The sequence below is a fragment of the Micromys minutus genome (genome assembly GCF_963924665.1).
Source record: "Micromys minutus genome assembly, chromosome: 1".
In the NCBI taxonomy this organism is placed as follows: domain Eukaryota; kingdom Metazoa; phylum Chordata; class Mammalia; order Rodentia; family Muridae; genus Micromys; species Micromys minutus.
In genome coordinates, this window is record NC_137969.1 from 132,633,681 (window position 1) to 132,652,767 (window position 19,087).

Sequence of the window (19,087 nt, forward strand, 5' to 3'; positions counted from 1 at the left end):
CTTCCAGTGCCCGTGACGTCACGATAGCGTCCAGGGCGGGCTCACGCCGACGTGGCTCCGCCCAGGTGCGCTGCATGAGCCTGCAGGGCGTGGGGCCGCGTTTGTCGCGGTGGGTTTGTGTTGACGTCCACTCCCAGCAACATGCCTGTGTATGTGGGTGCGTCGGCATGGGTTTTACGTGTACAGTGAGCGTGCCGGTACCAACGGATTCCTTGGAGCATCCAGATGGTTGTCAGCCACCACGTGGGTGCTGGGAACCTAAAAGGAACCTCTGGAAGGGAACAGAGTTCCCCTGACAACAAAGCCATCTCTACAACACAGTTGAAAATTGACCCAGAGTCTCCGCCTTCCTAAAGTGGGGGTAGAAATATCCCAAGGGCTGAAGTGAAGAAATCGCCGCCAAATGGACCTTATCCCATCCACATCTCCTGGGAACATACTCAGGGGCTGGTTGGGTGAAGCATGCAAGGGAAGCCCCCTGAATGTGTGTTTTCCAAGGGCGGCAATTATTACAATAAATGGGAAGAGTTACAACTGGTGAGTTACTGTGCCCCAGCATCGGAAAGGAGCAGGGATTATTGTCTGTTCCTGGAGGAAGGAGGTGGGAGCGGCTAAGCATCCATCTACAGTGCTTTAAAAATCATAGGAGTATGTCCTTAGTTATTGGGGACCAGAAACTTATAAGGGTCCATGATTCGCCGAAGAATAACACCCCGGACTCAAGTAGTACATAAACAAATGCAGACTTTTATTCTCAGAAGAATGGATCTCCCCATTACCATGATAGAAAGACAAGCAAGTGAGCTCCCGGGATCGATTTAAAGCACTTCAGAATTCCCGGGTAGATGAATTTTATCTTACTCTAGGCATCGTTACTGGGGAAGTCTAGAAATTATTGCTGAGGAAGCCTTGGAAACTGCTGCTGACCCATTTTCCTCGCCTTAGGCCAGGTGGCAGGGCAGCCTCTGATAACTGGGCAGTTTCTGACAAGCTTCCTGAAGTCTGTTTTTTTTCTGTCTTGCCTGGGCTTTAGGCCTAGTCACCTAAAGTGCCAGTTTGAAGCCTGTCATGGAATCTGCCCAACCTTCTCATCTGTTGTACCAAACACACAAGAAATACCCATTAGAAAACCACATTTTTCCTGTCAACTACAGGCATTTCCAAACACCTTTTTAGTGTTTTATATGTCCTAGTTAGCTTCCTATTGCTGTGATAAAAATGACCAAACTTGGGGAACTAACATTTTTCATGGTGATTGCTGGCTTGCTCGGCCTTTTCCTTTCCTTTTTAAAAATTATGTGTATGGGTATTTTAACTGCATGTTTGTGCACCACATGATGCTTGGTGCAAGGCCACAAAAGGATCTTATTCTTAGTCATCTAGAACTGAATTTCCATGTGGACAGCTTTTGGGGCCGCTTAGCAAGAATTTGACATTGAGCCAGTACAAGGAAGTATAAGCTCAGGCAGGAATCTGGTTTTGGGCTAGTAGAAAGAAGTAGGCTTTCAGGCAAGAATCTGACTTTGGGCTAGGATACAGAAGTAGGTTCAGATATCTTGGTCATTCTGATAAGTCCTTAAAAACTGTAATCTTGAGACTTTTTACTACCTTGTTTGTTCCTTGACTTTGTTTATTGTCTTGCTTGTTCCCTTAACCTAAAACTGACCTAATTATATGCATGTAATTAAAATGGTATAAAAGCAGACTAGGAAAAAAACAAAACAAAAAACCCCTCCTTGCCTCAGCCTCAGAACTGGCTGGGGTTATGCTACAGTGTTGTCTAATTGTCTTTCTTCTTTTTAATTCTCACTCCTGCACTAAAGAATCTGTTGACTGAGCTGGCTTGGTTAGTTACAGTTGTTGAGTCACCCTGTGGATACTGAGAATTGAACCTGGGACCTTTGGAAGAGCAGCCAGTGGCTTAATTAACCCCTGGACCATCTCTCCAGCCCTTAGGCTGTTTCCTGGCCCACCTGCCCAGGGGCGTCACCATATACACTGGGCTGGGTTCTCCCATGTCAATTATTAATCAAGAAAAATGACCAACGTGATTGAAGCATTTTCTCAATTAAGATTTCCTCTTTCCATGACTCTAGCTTGGGTCAATTTGGTAAAGAATTAGACATCATATTTCCCTTTTCTCTCTATAGAAAGATCACACCATCTTTTATCTGCCCAGTGAACCTCTCCTCTTAGCCTCTTACTCACTTTGATGCTCTGCTGTTCCAGCCTCTGGCCAACAACATCAGAACTGTCTGAGCTGATTTTAAAGGTAGATCCCAATTCTTTATCCCCATAGGCTTTCAGTTTTTTCCCAATCAGGGTGTTGAAGGACCCTAGAGGCTTTTACCAGCCTTACACCCACTGCCTCCATCAAGGCTAGGCCAAGTTCCAGTCTCTACACACAGTTTTTGGGTGGAGCAGGAACATTATTGAAAAACAGCAGAATGTACTGATAGCCACCTACTTTACTGCCCTCCTACTTGGCATGTGTTTGCCCAGTTCATAAGAAATGGACTATTTACTGAAATGCCTGCATCAGAGAAATGAGGTCTCACCAGCTGCTGCCTTCATGCTGCATTCCATAATGTACTGATTGCTACTGTTTTTAAAAAGCACACGTATAAACACGTTTATTACATATATTTGTTGCAAAAAAAAAACCAACACAAAACAAACACATACAAAAAAAGTAGGCTTACATTAGTTTAGGACATTAATTGTGTTCAAACAGTTTTCATCTTTTTCAGCATATAGGACTCTAGTTATATACATTTAAAGCAGAAAAAACAAGGCCTGAAACTGGTAAAAAAAAAAAAAAAAAAAAAAAGTTAATTTAATCCATACTCAGAAACTCTTAAAATAAAAGGTAACAATGAAGAAATAATTAAGAAAGTTGTACAAATGATCATGGTTTTTATTTCCCTTTATAAAAGTATCCCAATAAAAACAGAAAATCTATGGAAAACACAAGTCAAATTAGAGATTTTGGTTGTAGTACCTTCCCTGAGTTTCTTTGTAAAACATCAAATTTAAATAAGGCCATTTAAAAATTGACCTAAAGCCTTACTCCGCCGTGCTGCCAGGGGAAGTGTATTTAGTGGAAGAGGCAGCCCCCACTGAAATGGCCCCGGCTGTGAAATGCCAACCTGCCTGTCTGTGCCGTAGGATAACCTCAGGCACTGTAGCACATGACCTGGAAGTGCCAAAAACTCATCTTGACCCGCCATTATGTGACACATGATACTATATACCAAATGTAGACTAGTAATTTCAGTTATTAATAAATATTATATTTCTAAGTGGGTTCGGAAAGTAGCAAATTTTGGCAACAATATAGAAATTATTTTTGTTTCATGTGAAAAATCTTCCACAAACAGGAGTTAGTAAATCACCTCAGTCCACTACATCTACATCATAAAAAAAGTGAAAATAAAATGTCACTAGAACTAACAAAAAGTAGAAAAACATGATTCTGAGCTAATGCTTGGGTACAGGCAATCGAATTCCCCAAACAATGGTTGTCCCCTTAGCCTTTAGCAAAACCAGCCCTATTATGTTTCTATTTGCTGTTTAAATCATACACATATATGTATACAAGTATACATTACTATACATGACTACTGTAAATTCAAACAGCCACGTTTAATAAACTTAAGGATAAAGGCTTACTTGAAATTAAAACTTTCTCTTTCCAATGCACCTACCAAGTTATTTGCTAGGCTATTATCTTCTCGTCAAATACAGGGAAAAAGGCCCCAGATATATTTTTCAGTCTTTCTGGCATCTCCCAAAGAGGGATGGAAAGGTCCACAAACCTGTATGTTTCCCTCTATCACAACAAAACTGACAACTAATTTAGCAAAAGCTAATTGACATTAGCAGGGGAAAATGGCGGTCCTAAACATCCTACTATGTATTAAGCATACAAGTAACTTAGGAAACAGAGGGAGTCCAGGCACAGAAAGAGGCTTTATCTTGAGCCAGGGAAGTCCAGGATGGCCTTGAACTCAGAATTTTCCTGCCTCAGCTTCCCATGTAGGTTTTCATTTTTTAGGAGTTGTGCACTGGTCCCCAGAGACACACATGTGTATGGGGTGAAAGAATGTAAGATCAAGGCCACAACTACAGGCTTGACTGTATAGACTAGATACCTCTGGGGCACAAGGAATTCAAAATTTTCATGAAACTTTACAAAGTCCCCCGTCCTGTGTACACCCCTAATCTAGCGTCCTTTAAGCCATTCAAGCATGGGTCTGGGAAATGGCACTAACCTCCTGCCTTCTCTTGGGTCAAAAAAAAAAAAAAAAAAAAAAAAAAAAAAAAAAAACCCATCAGTCCTTGTACGAAAAGAATCCCCACATGTTGCATTACATATAACCCTTACAGTTCAACTATATATAGCAATTCAGTCACTCAGAAAATCTCAAAGCTTAAGGTCTACAGACACAAGCATGTGGCATCCACTTTGTACCAAATGAGTGACTATGTAAACCACTTCTCCATGACCTTGCAGTATGGGAGCAACAGGCAGCTACCATTCCAGATCCACAGGGTACTGCCCAGTGAGGCAAGCCGTACAGTGTCCCGACTTCTCGAAATACTCCAGACCATTTCCATTTTCTTGAATTGAAATGTCACATTTTTTCACTTTCTGCTTCTTGGATTTGATTTCTTGCTGCACAGATGAAACCAGTCCTTCCACTGACAGATAGACAACGCTGTTCGCTCCTGCGGGAGGAAAAGAAATCATGCTTCACCACACCACAGCTGCATACAGCATTGTTACACCAGAAGGAGACCTCTCAGTACTCCTAACAAAAGGAAGCTGGATGTAAGGACATAGCTTGTAGTCCCCACTGCTTCGGAAACTGAGGCAAGATGAGGCTATGCTCAAGCCAACCACGACATTCAAACTTTTAAAGGAGAGGGAAACTGGGAATGTAGCTTAGCGGAAATAAAATGCTGGTGTAGAACACACAAATCTACAATCTCTCGTTTCAACACTCTGTGTGTGTGTGTATATGTGTGTGTGTGTGTGTGTTACTCTACGGTATGTTAAAACACTCTGGGGCTGGAGAGATGGCTCAGTGGTTAAGAGTACTGACTACATCCTAAGGACCCTAGTTCAAATCCCAACAACCACATGGTGGCTCACAATCACCTGTAATGAGATCTGATGCTCTCTTCTGGTGTGTCTGAAGACTTATCTAACACACACTCTCCACACTCTCCTCTCTTCTCTCTCTCCCTCTCTCTCCCTCCTTCCCCCCCGCCCCCACACACACATACACAGTCTTCTGATCATGTTTTCACTGTGGCTTTAACATAAAAAGTACCTCTAGTCCTTTGCTCTTTAGAGTGTTCAATGTTATAATTATTGTGGGGGTTTTGTTTTGTTGAGACAAGGTCTCACTCTGTAGCCCTGGGTACCCTAAATTTCCTCCAGTGTGTACGTGTGCACAGTCAAGTATGCATGTACCAGTAGAAAGCCAAGTTAATGATCTCAGGGTCACTGATTCATTCTGAGGATCTAGCTAGCAACCTTCCCCTGGGTATATGGTCTCCACTCTAGAATCACAGACATACCTACCCCATGTAATGTTTACACACTCAACCCTGATCCCCCAGAATTTGCACGGCCAGAACTCTAACCACTGAGCCAGCCCCCCAGCACTCAAATTTATCTTCCAACAAATTGCCTTTTTACACAAAAGCATACCTTGAAACAAACAGCTATTATTTACAGAAATGTCAATACCTACCGAGGTATTCTGCAAGACATTCAAATTCTGGCTTATTGGCTATAAGCTCCTCTTTCGTAGGAATGTTTATTCCCATGAAGCACGGGTGCTTTATTGGTGGTGAAGCGACTCGAATGTGCACCTTGGGGGTGGGGGGAATCACATCATATCATATAGTCATGTGTTCATGCGGAATGACTACACACTCCTAGGGCTTTCGTTTCGTTTGACTGCATAAATGGTACTATGCTGATCTTTATTTTACCACAGTAAAAATGATAAAGGTTCCTTCGGTCTACTATTGGTTTTGCCCTTTCTGTTTGGTCCATTTACATGTTATACATTTTAATCAAACTTCATACAGACTTAAATGGCCATGCCACATGTCACCACACAGGCAGACATGTCACTCTATACACTTCTTTACTATAGCAACAGATGCTGAATTTATTAGATGCTCTTGTTTCTACTGTCTAATGATCTTCATAGAGTTTCAACAGTGAGATTAGCAGAACCATATTCAGTCAGGAAAAACGTGGAAACCCCTAGTTTTTTCTTGAAATGTTCTAGACCATCCTTATTGCTTTTCATCCCACTTTTCAAATTCATTCAACTATTAACTATATCCATAGATAAATAGGTATGTGTCATCTTGTTTCTATAATTTAAGGGCCTGAAAATTTTAGTTAGAAGTTCCTCTGCCCCTGCCTTCCAGGTGCTGGGAGTGACCTTCTGTTTATCTTTTCAATCTATTTACTCTAGTAAAGAGTAAACTCTACTGAGCGGTAAGTAGCTAGCACATGCCCTTTGTATTGCTGCCCAGCTATCAGAGAGCAACCCGATGTGCAAAGTGACCCTGACCATCCCCTTGGATACAGCACTTTTTATGCCCACATCCTATGGCTAATCATTGGTGCCATGGCATGTTTTAAAACACTTACCTCTTTAGCACCGGATTCTTTGAGGAGTTTTATGATGGGTGAGATAGTATTGCCTCTCACAATTGAATCATCTATGAGAACAATTCTTTTGCCTTTGAAGTTGTCAGACAACACACCAAATTTCTTCGCAACCCCGAGTTGTCTTAGCCTCATGTTCGGCTGAATGAAGGTCCTTCCTACATAACGGTTCTTACACAGTACTTCCACATATGGCAGCCCACACTGGTGGAGGGAAGACATGCACATTAGCAATACTGGCCTAAAAAATGCCTGTTAGAGACAAAAGGTATTCATCCATTCCTCAACGTAACGTCTCCACTGCACTTAGGAGCTAAGAAAGCACGCCCATCTATCGCTCAAAATTCTGTATATATTCATAAAAACAGGGGCCAGACTTTCAAGTCAGATGCTAGACCAGAAGCCTCTGTGTGAGTCCATGAAGAAGAGAAAATAGACTGCATTGCAAGGAAAAGAAGCACTGTGGAAACTCAGAACGGAATACAGTGGTTTAAATCACCCAGAAAAGGGCGAGCACACCACCAAATGAAGCCAGCCAACCTCAAGATCTCCGTGTTCTGCTTGTGTGTTGAAAGCAGAAGGGGGACCAGGTGAGAGAGGGAGAGATGCCAAGGCAGAAGTAAAGGATAACGGAATGCCCATGACATGATGAGAGGGAGAGACGCCAAGGCAGAAGTAAAGGATAACGGAATACCCATGACATGATGAGAGGGAGAGTTGCCAAGGCAGAAGTAAAGGATAATGGAATACCCACGACATGAAAGCACAAAGGAAAGCTACTGTGGGGAAGCAAAAGTGTAGAGGGAGAGAAGAAGGGGAAGGAGATGAGTAAGAACATAAATGACATGCGTGTGGAAATGTCGCAGTGAAATCCATTATTCTGTGTGTCGTTCGTTACATATTTAAAATGAGGGCCAATATTCTAATCTTTGGGTGATTAAAAATAATACTGTATGAGTGCATATGCACACACATGCCTCAGAACAACTCATGAGTCAACTCTCTCCTCCCACGCTGTGGGTCCTAGACACTCATGTGGTAGCCACCAAGCCATGTTCTCAGCCCACATTTTCTTTAGAGATGTCTAATAACTCACGCACGGGAATCAACATCAGACCCCAAATCTTTCCTTAATGAACTTCCCCTTGGTGGGTTACATTTTCTATTCCGCTGCCAGACGACCAACTCACAGATGATAACAACTGGAAGTAAATACCTTGGTTGCATATCCCAGAGCTGCAGGTGTGGCAGATTCCGGAACTGTGCTCACCAAGTCAGCCTCCACTGGCGCTTCAATTGCCAGCTGCTGGCCACACCGGTACCTCACCGTATAAACCATTTGGTCTGGAATGTTTGGAAAGGAAACAAAATCTTGTCTTATGTATTAGAAAGATTAACTTTATTACCAAAAACAATTGAAAAGAGGAACAATTATTATTGTAACTCAGAAACATTCACAGCATATAGCCATGTTCCTCCCATGAACCACTGAAGCCTTTGGCCAATGACTCATGCTTCAATAAGATAAATGAGATTATTTAAAAAGTCAAGGAGAAGAAATATACTTACCTTCAAATATACTATCTGGTCTTGCAAAATAAACGTATTCGAAGATACAGAAAGCCATCGGATCTCCGTTAGATCTTGAAATTATATCAAGAGTTCTGAAACCATGTCTGGATATTTCTACAATTTCTCCAGGCTTTACTTCGTGGCAGTATCTTAGAAAAAAAATCACACAAACAACCAGAAGACATTTGTGAAGCCTATCATTTTATACAATGAATATATGCTAATTTTTAAAATGCAAAAGAAAAAGGAGTTTAAATTTCTGTTGCTTTTAAACTATACTATTGATTTTTGAAAGAAAGGGTTGGTAAACACCATCCGTCATGTGCCCACTGACGAGTCTCGACAGTGCACATGTTCTGTCTATAATCTATATTATCACTTCACCTTATTTTATTCATGAGTACTTTATAATGTCTCCAGACACACAGATCTCATTACAGATGGTTGTGAGTCACCATGTGGTTGCTGGGATTTGAACTCAGGACCAATGGAAGAGCAGTCAGTGCTCTTTACCACTGAGCCATCCCTCCAGCCCGAGTTCCTACTTTCTAATGTCAGCCCCTGGCCAGTGAGACATTTGCTGCTAAGCATAAAGACCTCAGTTTTATCTCTGGGACCCACAGGGTGGAAGAGAACCTGACTCCTGCAAGCTTTCCTTTGATGCTGCATGTTCCTCACCCTACACATAGTAATAAATGTCATCACATAAGAAACAAAACATGTGTCTCAATCTGTAATCTCAGCTCTCAGGAGGCAGAGTGGGACCAAATCCAAACACACACATATGGGGGGTGGGGTGGACCAAGTGGGTCTAGTGAGATTGTGAAAGACAGACAACATTTTCAGAATCAGAGGTACTATGGGAACATTAAAGTCAGTACAAATGCTATGCACACTATAAATAATCCCAGCACCCAGGAGGCAGAGGCAGGTGGATCTCTGAGTTCAAGGGCAGCCTGGTCTACAGAGTAAGCTCCAAAATAGCCAAGGTTACAGAGAGACCCTCCCTGTCTCAGAACAATAAATTTATAATCCCACCCTCTCTTTTCCTTATCTCTCGTTTTTGGATATAGGGGATGCCCACGCTGGCAATAACTCCTAAGTTTAAGGTTCAGATACTTCCCTGCTTTAACTGCCCCTGGCCACCTCGCCAGCCCTCCTTTTGGGGAGTAGGGAAATGAGACACAGTGTCCACATATATCTCTGAAACCCAGGTTTCTCTCAAAGTCATAACCTCGCTGTCTTAGGCTTCTGAGTACTAGGAATATAGGCACGTGTCGAATCTGGTAAAAAATTTCCCATAAATGTAGAGCGAAATCATGAGTAAGATACAACTTACCTTGCACCAATAGATAGAAAGCTGCAAGACTCCGAAGACACCACCCATCCATCAGTTTCTGAAGGTTTTTTCTCTGCAAGTCACAAGACAATCAACTCAGTGAATGAGTGCCGGGCCCCTTGTTCAATGCTTTTCTCATATGGAGTCCTGGGCACAAAGCCAGAGGGAACCCGGCACTACCCAGTCAAGTACTGTATTAATCAGCTATGTCACCAGACTGAAGTCTCCCAGGATAGAAGGCCAAGTTCGACCTCTAAGCTTGGTCTCTAGAAACCTGAGGCAGAAGAAAGGACTCCTGGACTTGATGTCCCCTGGTCTCTATGCCACTGCCTGTCACTTGTGCAGTTAAACACAGGATCTAATGTTTGTTTCTTTAAAAAGCTTCTAATGGAATAGCTAAACACCAAACAAAGATGTGGGTTATCATCTATCACATTAAAAGCAGGTGGTGCCACATGACTTAGAGGCAATAAACAAGCCAAGTTTCCTTTAATACACTGAAAGGTCAGACATGGCCAAAGAAGTGTATTTTAAAAACTAAGACGAAAGCTAGCCAGTGGCTCAGTGACTAAATTGCTTGCTATGCAAACATCAGGGACTGAGTCTGGCTCCCAGCTTCTAGCTACAAGGTAGGCATGGCAGTAATCACCTGTAACCCTAGCTCTGGGGGAGTCCCACAGAACTCACTGGACAGCCACTCTGGCTGAAAACTGTGAGCTCCAGTTTCAATGAGATTGTCTCAAAAAACAAAGTAGAAAGCAACACAAGTCGGCAGTTGAAGTTGACCTCTGATCTCTAATTAACACACGCATAGGCAAGCACACCTTTACGCATACATACAGGGGCACACCTCCAGCCCCTACATATATTTTCAAAAACACCAACATCTAGAGCTTACTGTTAAATCACAAGTACCAGAGTTTGGATCACAGCACACACTTAAGAGCCCAGACATCCTGCACATATCTGTCAACAGAACTTGAAGCTAAGCTTCCAGCAATCTCCCAGTTCAGGAAAGATCCTGCCTCACAGGAATAGGTAGAGTGACAGGGGATGACGCCACACACCCTCTTCTTCCTTCCTTAAGCAGCATAGGGGCACCCTGCCATATACAAAGAGTGTACACACTCACATATGCTTTTAAAATAGGTACTATGTTTTCTTTTCTATTCCCACCCATAAGTTTCCTGTAACCGCAGATTCCCTCTGGAGCTCATACCTTTGTCATTTACGTCAGAAACTGGCAAGAGCCGACCAATGCATAGAGGACGATTTCCATATGGATCTCGCACTGCGTAAATGACATCCCTGTGCATTATGACCAGAGAGTACGCTGCGGGCGCTTCCTTCATTAAGTTCTTGATTCTGGAATTACAAGCAAGTGAATGAGACACACTAGCCAGAGACACACACAAGCAAAGCTCTCATTGCTGGAGTTGCAACTAGAGGCCAGTTCTATAGTTACCTTGCTACCCAGTCTGGGGTATCGTCTTGTTCCTGAGGAGGGGTGTATGCGAGTAACTGGGTAATCATCTCACTGTCAGAGGATGTGGAAAGCCCAATGCCATGCCGCAGAAGCTTCAGGAGAGAAGTTTCGTCATTAGAACATTAGATGTCCCACTCCCCATCCAAGAGCTCATAGTAATAGAAACCAGTCATTCTACAGATACTAAGTAACAACCCCTGTACCCCACTAATGGTATGTGCACACTCGTAGTTCCTTTTTCTTGTGATAACTCCAGCTTGTGTCAAATTGACAAAACCAGCCAGTATACAAGGTCTCCGAAAACACTCCACAGAATGGACATACGTATGTGCATGTATGCATGCCTTACTAACCACTGCCTGGTCCCATGTTATAAGATAACGTCCACTTTCCAACACAGCTCCAAAGGGTCTAGACCAGGAGTTCCCCACCTCACAGAGGCAGCTTAGCTGACTGTCAACACTAAGGACAGATCTTCGCTGTAATCACTCCTTTAGGTAAAGGAAAGTGTCAAGAATTAGACATTTAGCCTCATGATTGACAGCTGTCAGACCCCGCCTGCGACTTGCCACTGCAACAGTGACCCGAGAGCTAATCTGTATTTGCCTGAGGACAGCAGAGACAGGAGCCAGAGAGCGGATACAGAGCTGCTACTGTTACCTCGGATATGACAGAGCTGAGAGGAACACTGCTGAGTCGTTTGTGATCCGCTTCCTGGTGTTTCCTGGAAATGTGACCGACAGCCCTAACTGCAACTTTCATCACTTGCAGGGAAATTCTGAGAGCTGCCCAATAAATGGGTCAGAACAACCGTAGGGGAGACTCAGACCAACAGTGGTCACCCAGAAGACTTATTTCAGTGTGCAGGGTGTGTGGACTCCAATTCCCAGAACCCTCAAAGGTTACGATGCCATGATGGTTTCAGATAACAGCCCGAAGCCACCCAGATAACCTCTGGACTTCATCACAGCTGTCCTCGGCACCTCAGGGTCCTCTCGGAGCCACATCAACTAGTCCAAGTAAATAAGCAAGGCTCCTCTTACCCTCTGGACATCTGTCTGGGAGACTTCCTTACTGTACAATGGCCCTGTGCTGCAACATAGCCAATTTAATCAGCTCATTTGATCAGCTTTGTTGCCTACTTAGGACAACAACAAAGACCTTTCATTCCGGTCCAGCAGGCTGAGTGGCTGAATACAGAACAGATAGTCCCTTAGTCCTCATCCCAGGGACACCCAGGAACAGCTGGAAGAAGGCTACATAGTTCGAAGAGTGTGGTCAGGACCATAGGTTGCAGAATTATAAACTGTGGAAAAGGCAGAGATGGCTCAGTAGCTCTACGCATCAGCTGCTCATTGAGGTTCGAGACTCAACACCAACATGGCAGCTCCAAAGCCCTGCAATGCCAGTAGCTAGGGATCTAATGCAACTCGGTCTCCAGAGACACCATCATGCACATGGCACAAAACACACGCCCAGCAACCCCAACCCCGCACCTCCCTCCCAACTAAAACAAAACTATACAAAGTACTGAGGAGAGACAGCAGAGACCTGTGGACAACAAAGCTGTGGAGAAGCTGCCCAGACAGACCTGAGCTGGAAGGGCTCCAAATCGCTGCCAAAACTCACTGGCTCTGGCTACCCAACACCCCAAGCTCAGGGCTGTAACATGAGACACTGGGTCACTGGTGTGGACAGGACTGCCCAGTGCAGAAACAGGAGAGGGGCCTGACACCGTAGGCTCAAATCTTGTGATGGCAGCAGAGCTGCACTTTGTGCCTTCACGATTTCTACGCTTATGGAGCAGAGAATCCCTCGGCTTAAAAAAATACAAAATCACCTGTATTTAGCCAGTGTTTCATTTGTACCATGAAATATAATAATCTTCATGTTGACTTGGCATCTCACAATGGCCACAAAAGGCCTCTCACCTAAGCATTTCAGATAAAGAATACTGAGTCTGTGTGATGGTTTGTATATTCTTGACCCAGGGAGTGGCACTATTAGGAACTTGTTGGAGTAGGTGTGTCACTTAATACCTTCCTCCTAGCTGCCTGAGGATGCCAAGTCTGTTCCTGGCTTCCTTCAGATGAAGATATAGAACTCTCAGCTCCTCCTGTACCATTCCTGCCTGGATGTTGCCATGTTCCTGCCTTGATAATGGACTAAGCCTCTGAACCTGTAAGCCAGCCCCAATGAAATGCTGTTCTTATAAGAGTTGCCTTGGTCATGGGGTCTGTTCACAGCAGTAAACCCTCCCACTCCTGGTACTAACTCAGTGTTCCTAACCATCAGTCTGTGTCCCACTCTTACATTTTCATATTGCTCAGATAGGGAAAATGCCTGTAATCCCAGCAACTGGGAGACCAAGGCGGGAGAACTGCCAATGAGTTTGGGGTTAGCTAGAGCTACAGCTTTGATCTGGGATACAAAGACTTGGTCATAAAAGATAAACACATCTCTGCCCTCAATACCTATGGGGGATAGTTCCAGACTCTTGCAGATGCTTATACCCCTTAAAAAACTGGTATGGAACTAAGGACCCGGCTCAGTGGCACACTGCTTGCCTAGTACACATAAGGTCTTGGGTTCAACCTTCAAAACCTCAAACAAAGAAATAAAAGCTTAAATCATCTTTATATTATTCTCCCTCCAAGACATGGTCTCTCTGGTTATCCCTGGTTATACACCCTCTGCATATTTCTACTTCCATTTTTTTTATCTACACTTGAAAGATCTAGAGAGCCATAAGGAAGAGGGGAGCTACCATGGAAACCAATCATGACCAGAGGACGATACTCAGCCTCAGACCAAACCTCCAAGGAGGAGGGAACAGGCCAATAACTTAGCAGACATGTGCCCATAAAACCTAAAAGAACCGGCTTCATGGGTCTTCTGGATGCTGAGCACAGCGGAGAGCAGAGTCCAAGAGGCAGCAGAGCCTCCTTCCACAAACCCCATCCCCTACCTCTTCCATACCTTTCATAATGCCCTCGTGTTATGGAATGAGCTCTTAATAAGGGACCTGAGGGAGAAAGGAACTACAGGACACCGACTGATTGGTCTAAGAAAAACCCCACATTTGGTTCGAGCTATATGGTTGTGCTGAGTTTGGACACAGGGAACAGTTATAGATGTTTACAGTAATCCTCCTCGCTGCTGACAGCAACCATGAACCAACAGTCCGAATCACAAAGTGGCACCGCTTCGGATCACTTGGGGAGTCCGAGAATCTGAATTTAGAACAAGCAAGCCAGGAAGCCAGGCAATTCTGATGCTATGACTTCCTGCACCGAGGTAACAAGGCAATAACTAGAAGACACCCTTTGTCGAGATCTTCAACTTCCTTTCATTAGCTATCAAAAAGGAGCTGCTAAAAAACAACTTACCTTCCTCCTCAGTTGAGCTGCATTGACCAGTTCACCGTTATGGGCCACAGCTATTTTCCCTCGAAGAGTCTCAACAACGAACGGCTGACAATTTTCCAGCTCACACTTCCCTGTGGTGGCGTACCTCGTATGCCCAATTCCAAGATTTGAGACATACAATTTCTTCAAATTGTCTTGGGTAAAAACATGATTTACAAGACCCATTCCCTTGAGAAGTCAAAGTAAAAATAGAAATAGATCTTAGGGAAAAAACCATAAACTAGGACTGCTATGTAACCAGACTACTCGAGAGGCAAGCCAAATTAGACATATACTGTCTCTGTGCTCCAGATTTTGAATGAATTCATTTTGGGGTGGGGTGTGTAAGACAGGGTTTCTCTATGTAGCCTTGGCTGTCCTCGAACCCCCCCTTTCTGAGTGCTGAAGAGAAAAGATATACACCACCACTGCACAGGTGAATTCACTTTTCAAAATGGACTGGGAATATTCACATTAATAGTTTAAGATTGCCACAACATTGGAACACTTCTAGCTCATGACAGATAGTTAGCACTAAGATTGTATTACTAGGCAATGAAAATCAGAGCATCTTAAAATATTTAAATAGATGGCCTCCTGGCTTGAATGAGCCAGGCCAGCAAAAGACCACCGGGAAAGAAGTGCATCCTAATGTCACAAACACAGGAACACACTGTGGGAAGCAGAGCTATTTGCGAGTATAGCTTCTAGCTGCAAATTTATTTATACCCCCACACATATTTATTTATTTACTTACTAGCGTACTTAGAAACAGGTCTTACAATCTAGACCAAACCAGCCTCAAACTCAGATCCACCTGCTTCTGCACCTCAAGTCCTGGCCCTCAAGATACGCCAGTGTTTTTAATCTTCAGACTCACCTTATGCACCCTGAAGGTAGGCACTGAACTCCCATCACTGGTCACAATACCTGCGCTCTCCTGCCCTCTGTGAACAAAATAAGCGCATCATCTGTTAGGTCAGACCGACCAACATTCTGTGAAATAAGTGCTATTGATAGGATTCAGAGAAATGCAAAGACAGTGAAGTAACACACCCAATGTGGCTCAGAACAGATTTTGAATATCTAATGCCTATAATCTGCCTCTGAAGTGTGTAGATATCAATAAAATATAGGCAAGAATACTTACTTGCATATACTAAAACTGTACATGACATCAAGTAAAATTTAACGAGACAAGGTCTCAGCATTATTCCTCAGGCTAGCTTCATGGGCACCTTTTGCTCTAACCTCCAGTGTGCTGGGGGGATAATGGATACTCACCCCGCACCCAGCTAAAGTTTTTTTTTTTTTTTGTCTTTTTTTGCTTTTGATATTTCCCAAACTTTCTCCAACAAATCAATCCCCAGCCTCCTTCTTTGCTAACATGTCTCTCCATGTAGTCTGGCTGTCCTGGAGCTTTCTAGATATACCAGGATGGCATCAAACTCAGAGTTCTGCCTGCCTCGACTCCTTAATGCTGGGATCAAAGGCATGCACCATCACCCTCAGCATGAAACAACAGTCTCTTCAAGTGATTATTAACTATAAACCTCAGTCAAAATGTAATGCTTTTGCAAATGTTTCCCCCTTTTCTGTTTGGGTATTTTGCTTACATGTATGTCTAGGCACTATGTGGGTGCCTGGTGCCCCCAAAGAGGCCAGAACAGGGTGTCACATCCCCTAGAGCTGGAGTTACAGATATTTGTGAGATGCTCTATGGATGCTGGGAACAGAGCCTGGGTTCTCCCCCTTGCAAGGACAAGTGCTCTTAACCACTGAGCTATCAACTCAGCCCAAATGCAATGTTTAAAATACATAGCTATTCATATTAGCTATAAACCTTTAAATATATCCCCACAGATACTTCCAACCATTTCCATAAAAAACAAAATAAAACCAACACTTTCAATGAAGCCAAAGATAAGAAAAGAAATAAGACTCCCTGCCCCCTTCACCCCCAACACTTTTCCTTTCCTCTGTCAAGGTTAATTTTTCCCTAAAGCCCACGTAAGATTAGCAATCATTTTGGTCCAAACTTCTTTAACCACCAATCCTGCTCCTTTGGCAGATCCTCAAGTTACTCCCGTAGGCAGCTTGAACCAGTTAAACCACACCCTTTTAAACTCTTAGGAGCTTATTGACAACCAGCCCTCTGGTTTCCTAGGAAACAAAAACATTAGCTAGAAATAGCAAACTACTTCCAGGTCATTTTCAACATGGAGCGTGGACCTGGAAAACACTGGAAGGAGGAGGAGGTTAAAGCTTTACTAAGTGTCTGGGCAGAAAGAAATATTCGAAAACAACTTCACGGAACACTGAGAAATCGAGAAGTCTTTATCTACGTTGCTAAAAGGCTACGATCCCTAGGAGTATACAGAGATTGGAAACAGTGCCGGGCAAAGTATAAAAATCTCAAGTATGAATACAGGACAGTTAAGCATGCCCGCAGGTCAGGGGACAGCTCTAGAACGATGAAGTTCTTCCATGATCTGGACGCAATCCTGCAGTCTGAACAGTTAGCAGAGGATGCTGACATCATGTGCCTGGCAACCCTGAGCTCAAGCACTGCCCCAGAGACCACCGAAGGTAAAAAGAAAAACGCCATTCTTGTCTGTCACCACGTTTACAATTTCTGAATATGTGTTAAATGTAGCCTGAAATGTCAAGATTTCAAAGAAAACAAAACAAAAACCTAACATACCACTTGGCACAGGTATGAATTTCCAAACCATCACTTTTTATATGCCAAACACAGCAAAGGCACATTAAGATGGCACTTAATTGCTGGACCAACAACGGCTGGGTTGATATGCCTGAGACAGACAAGTCTGAAAGATACTTTAGGATTTATTCTTATACCCTTAGCAAAAGAGAAAGTATCAAAATGCTGTCTAGCTGTTGTTTTGCATATGGCTCCAAACTACTATCCCCACCTCTTAAATAAATATTTAATTAAAAAAACCTAAACCAAACAAACAAATAAACCAATCTGTAATAGAACCTCTAGGAACTAGGACTCCTCCAGGAAACTGAATGTTAGGAATGAAAACAGGCTGACTGTGTGACCATGTGGGACAAGACCTTCTCCTTTCTCATCAACGTGTCAGGCGCAAAGTCAACAGATGGAGATTTCTCTCTAGCTTTGGTAAAGACTAAAAAACCCATTTCTCTGTGTAGTGTCATTGTCTCAGCGCAGACAGGCGGCTGCACTCGGCCAGGCTCTCTTCTGCGGCTGGAGATCCACTAAGAGAACTTGGTGATGGAGTCAGGCACAGTAGCTGGCACCATCTTTTAGAATGATGCTTTTGAGTGTGGCTCTGACATTTTTTAGCTAGTGTCTGCAGTCCTTTGCCACCCATTAGTTTCTCTATTGTCTTTTAAGAAACGATTAACTTCTAAAGGCAACCAGCCCACCCCACCCAAAGCAGTTCCTAGGAATGAACAGTCTGGGACTTACTGACCGAGGCTAACCCAGGGCTGCATCCTTCCCCACCCTTCCAGTCCTTTCGCAGTTAATTCTAACAGAGTAGATAAGAGGATTCCTCCCTTTCCTCCCTTCTTCCCCTTTTCTCTGCTGTAGTGTGTAAAGAGCTTTGAGCCCCTAGGCAGGCATTTGACCTTGGGACTGGACCGGGAAGTGGGGCTACAGCAGACAGGAATTTGACTTCGGGACCGACAAAGAAGTAAACTCAGGAAGGAATCTTGATTTTCGGCTAAAACAGAGAATTAGGCTCAGATATCTATATCTGCTAAGCCTTAGGAACACTGAGCAGGGACTTTGTTTATTGCCTTGCTTGCTCCTAAACTCTGTTTATTGTCTTGTTTGTTCCCTTAACCAAGAACTGACCTTATTACCTATGCATATAATTAAAAATGGAATAAAAGCAGACTAGAAAAAAGTGAACCCTCCTGGCCTCAGCCTCAGCTGGGGTCATGCTACATACAGTGGTGTCTCCTTGCTCTTGCCATGGAGAACCTGTCAACTGAGCTGGCTTGTGCTAGAAATTAACCTCTCCTCTCCTGACCTCACTGATGCATGACATTTTTAGTTTTATCCACTTCTGTAATGAATATTCATGTCAATGGCAACTCACCTAAGGTCCATGTTCTCATAACTGAAGTCAGTCTGGACCACACTCCCACGGCGGCCAAGAGCCCACTCACCTGTCTCTTCTTGCTTTATACAAATGCACCATGGACAGTAAGCATTCCAGCCTAGCTTCTCTAGGACCAGAGCCTCTGTACAACACAACAAATGACCAACTTAGGGGAGAAAAACCCTCCAAAGAGGTGGGTGTGTAAGAGCTTTTCCTCCTTCCACTGACTGCTTCCAGGTCCTTTTTTGTAACCATACAATAGATAATTTTATTCCCCTTTACTAAGCCCTAGCCAGGCTTCTGGAGATAAAGGACCTGTGGACAGCCATGGTCCCCTTGCTTGTCTAAATGTAGAATTTTTAAATCTAAATTTTAGATTTTAGAATTTCAAATCTAAATCTGGACCATTCCTCACCTGTGGAAAGTTTGAAAGTTTAAATGTGGCGACACGGGTTCTCTCTAGAGGATCAAACAGGTCAT

The 19,087-nt window shown here is 43.5% G+C and overlaps 1 protein-coding gene across 2 annotated transcripts in view; it reads right to left on the bottom strand.

Moving 5' to 3' along the window:
- Positions 1-2,629: 2,629 nt before the first annotated feature.
- The window catches only part of PPAT (phosphoribosyl pyrophosphate amidotransferase), a 28,016-nt gene continuing 11,558 nt past the window's right edge, over positions 2,630-19,087 (bottom strand). The window contains exons 2-11 of one of the 2 annotated variants that reach the window (XM_080939713.1): positions 15,388-15,454; positions 14,490-14,696; positions 11,080-11,192; positions 10,834-10,979; positions 9,615-9,687; positions 8,273-8,424; positions 7,920-8,047; positions 6,686-6,907; positions 5,766-5,886; positions 2,630-4,731 (exon numbers count right to left, since the gene is read on the bottom strand). In XM_080939713.1, coding sequence (XP_080795839.1) covers positions 4,535-4,731; positions 5,766-5,886; positions 6,686-6,907; positions 7,920-8,047; positions 8,273-8,424; positions 9,615-9,687; positions 10,834-10,979; positions 11,080-11,192; positions 14,490-14,696; positions 15,388-15,454 — 1,426 coding nt within the window. In that variant the 3' untranslated portion in view covers positions 2,630-4,534. The remainder of the gene's footprint in view (positions 4,732-5,765; positions 5,887-6,685; positions 6,908-7,919; positions 8,048-8,272; positions 8,425-9,614; positions 9,688-10,833; positions 10,980-11,079; positions 11,193-14,489; positions 14,697-15,387; positions 15,455-19,087) is intronic. The other variant, XM_080939714.1, reaches the window with a different exon arrangement.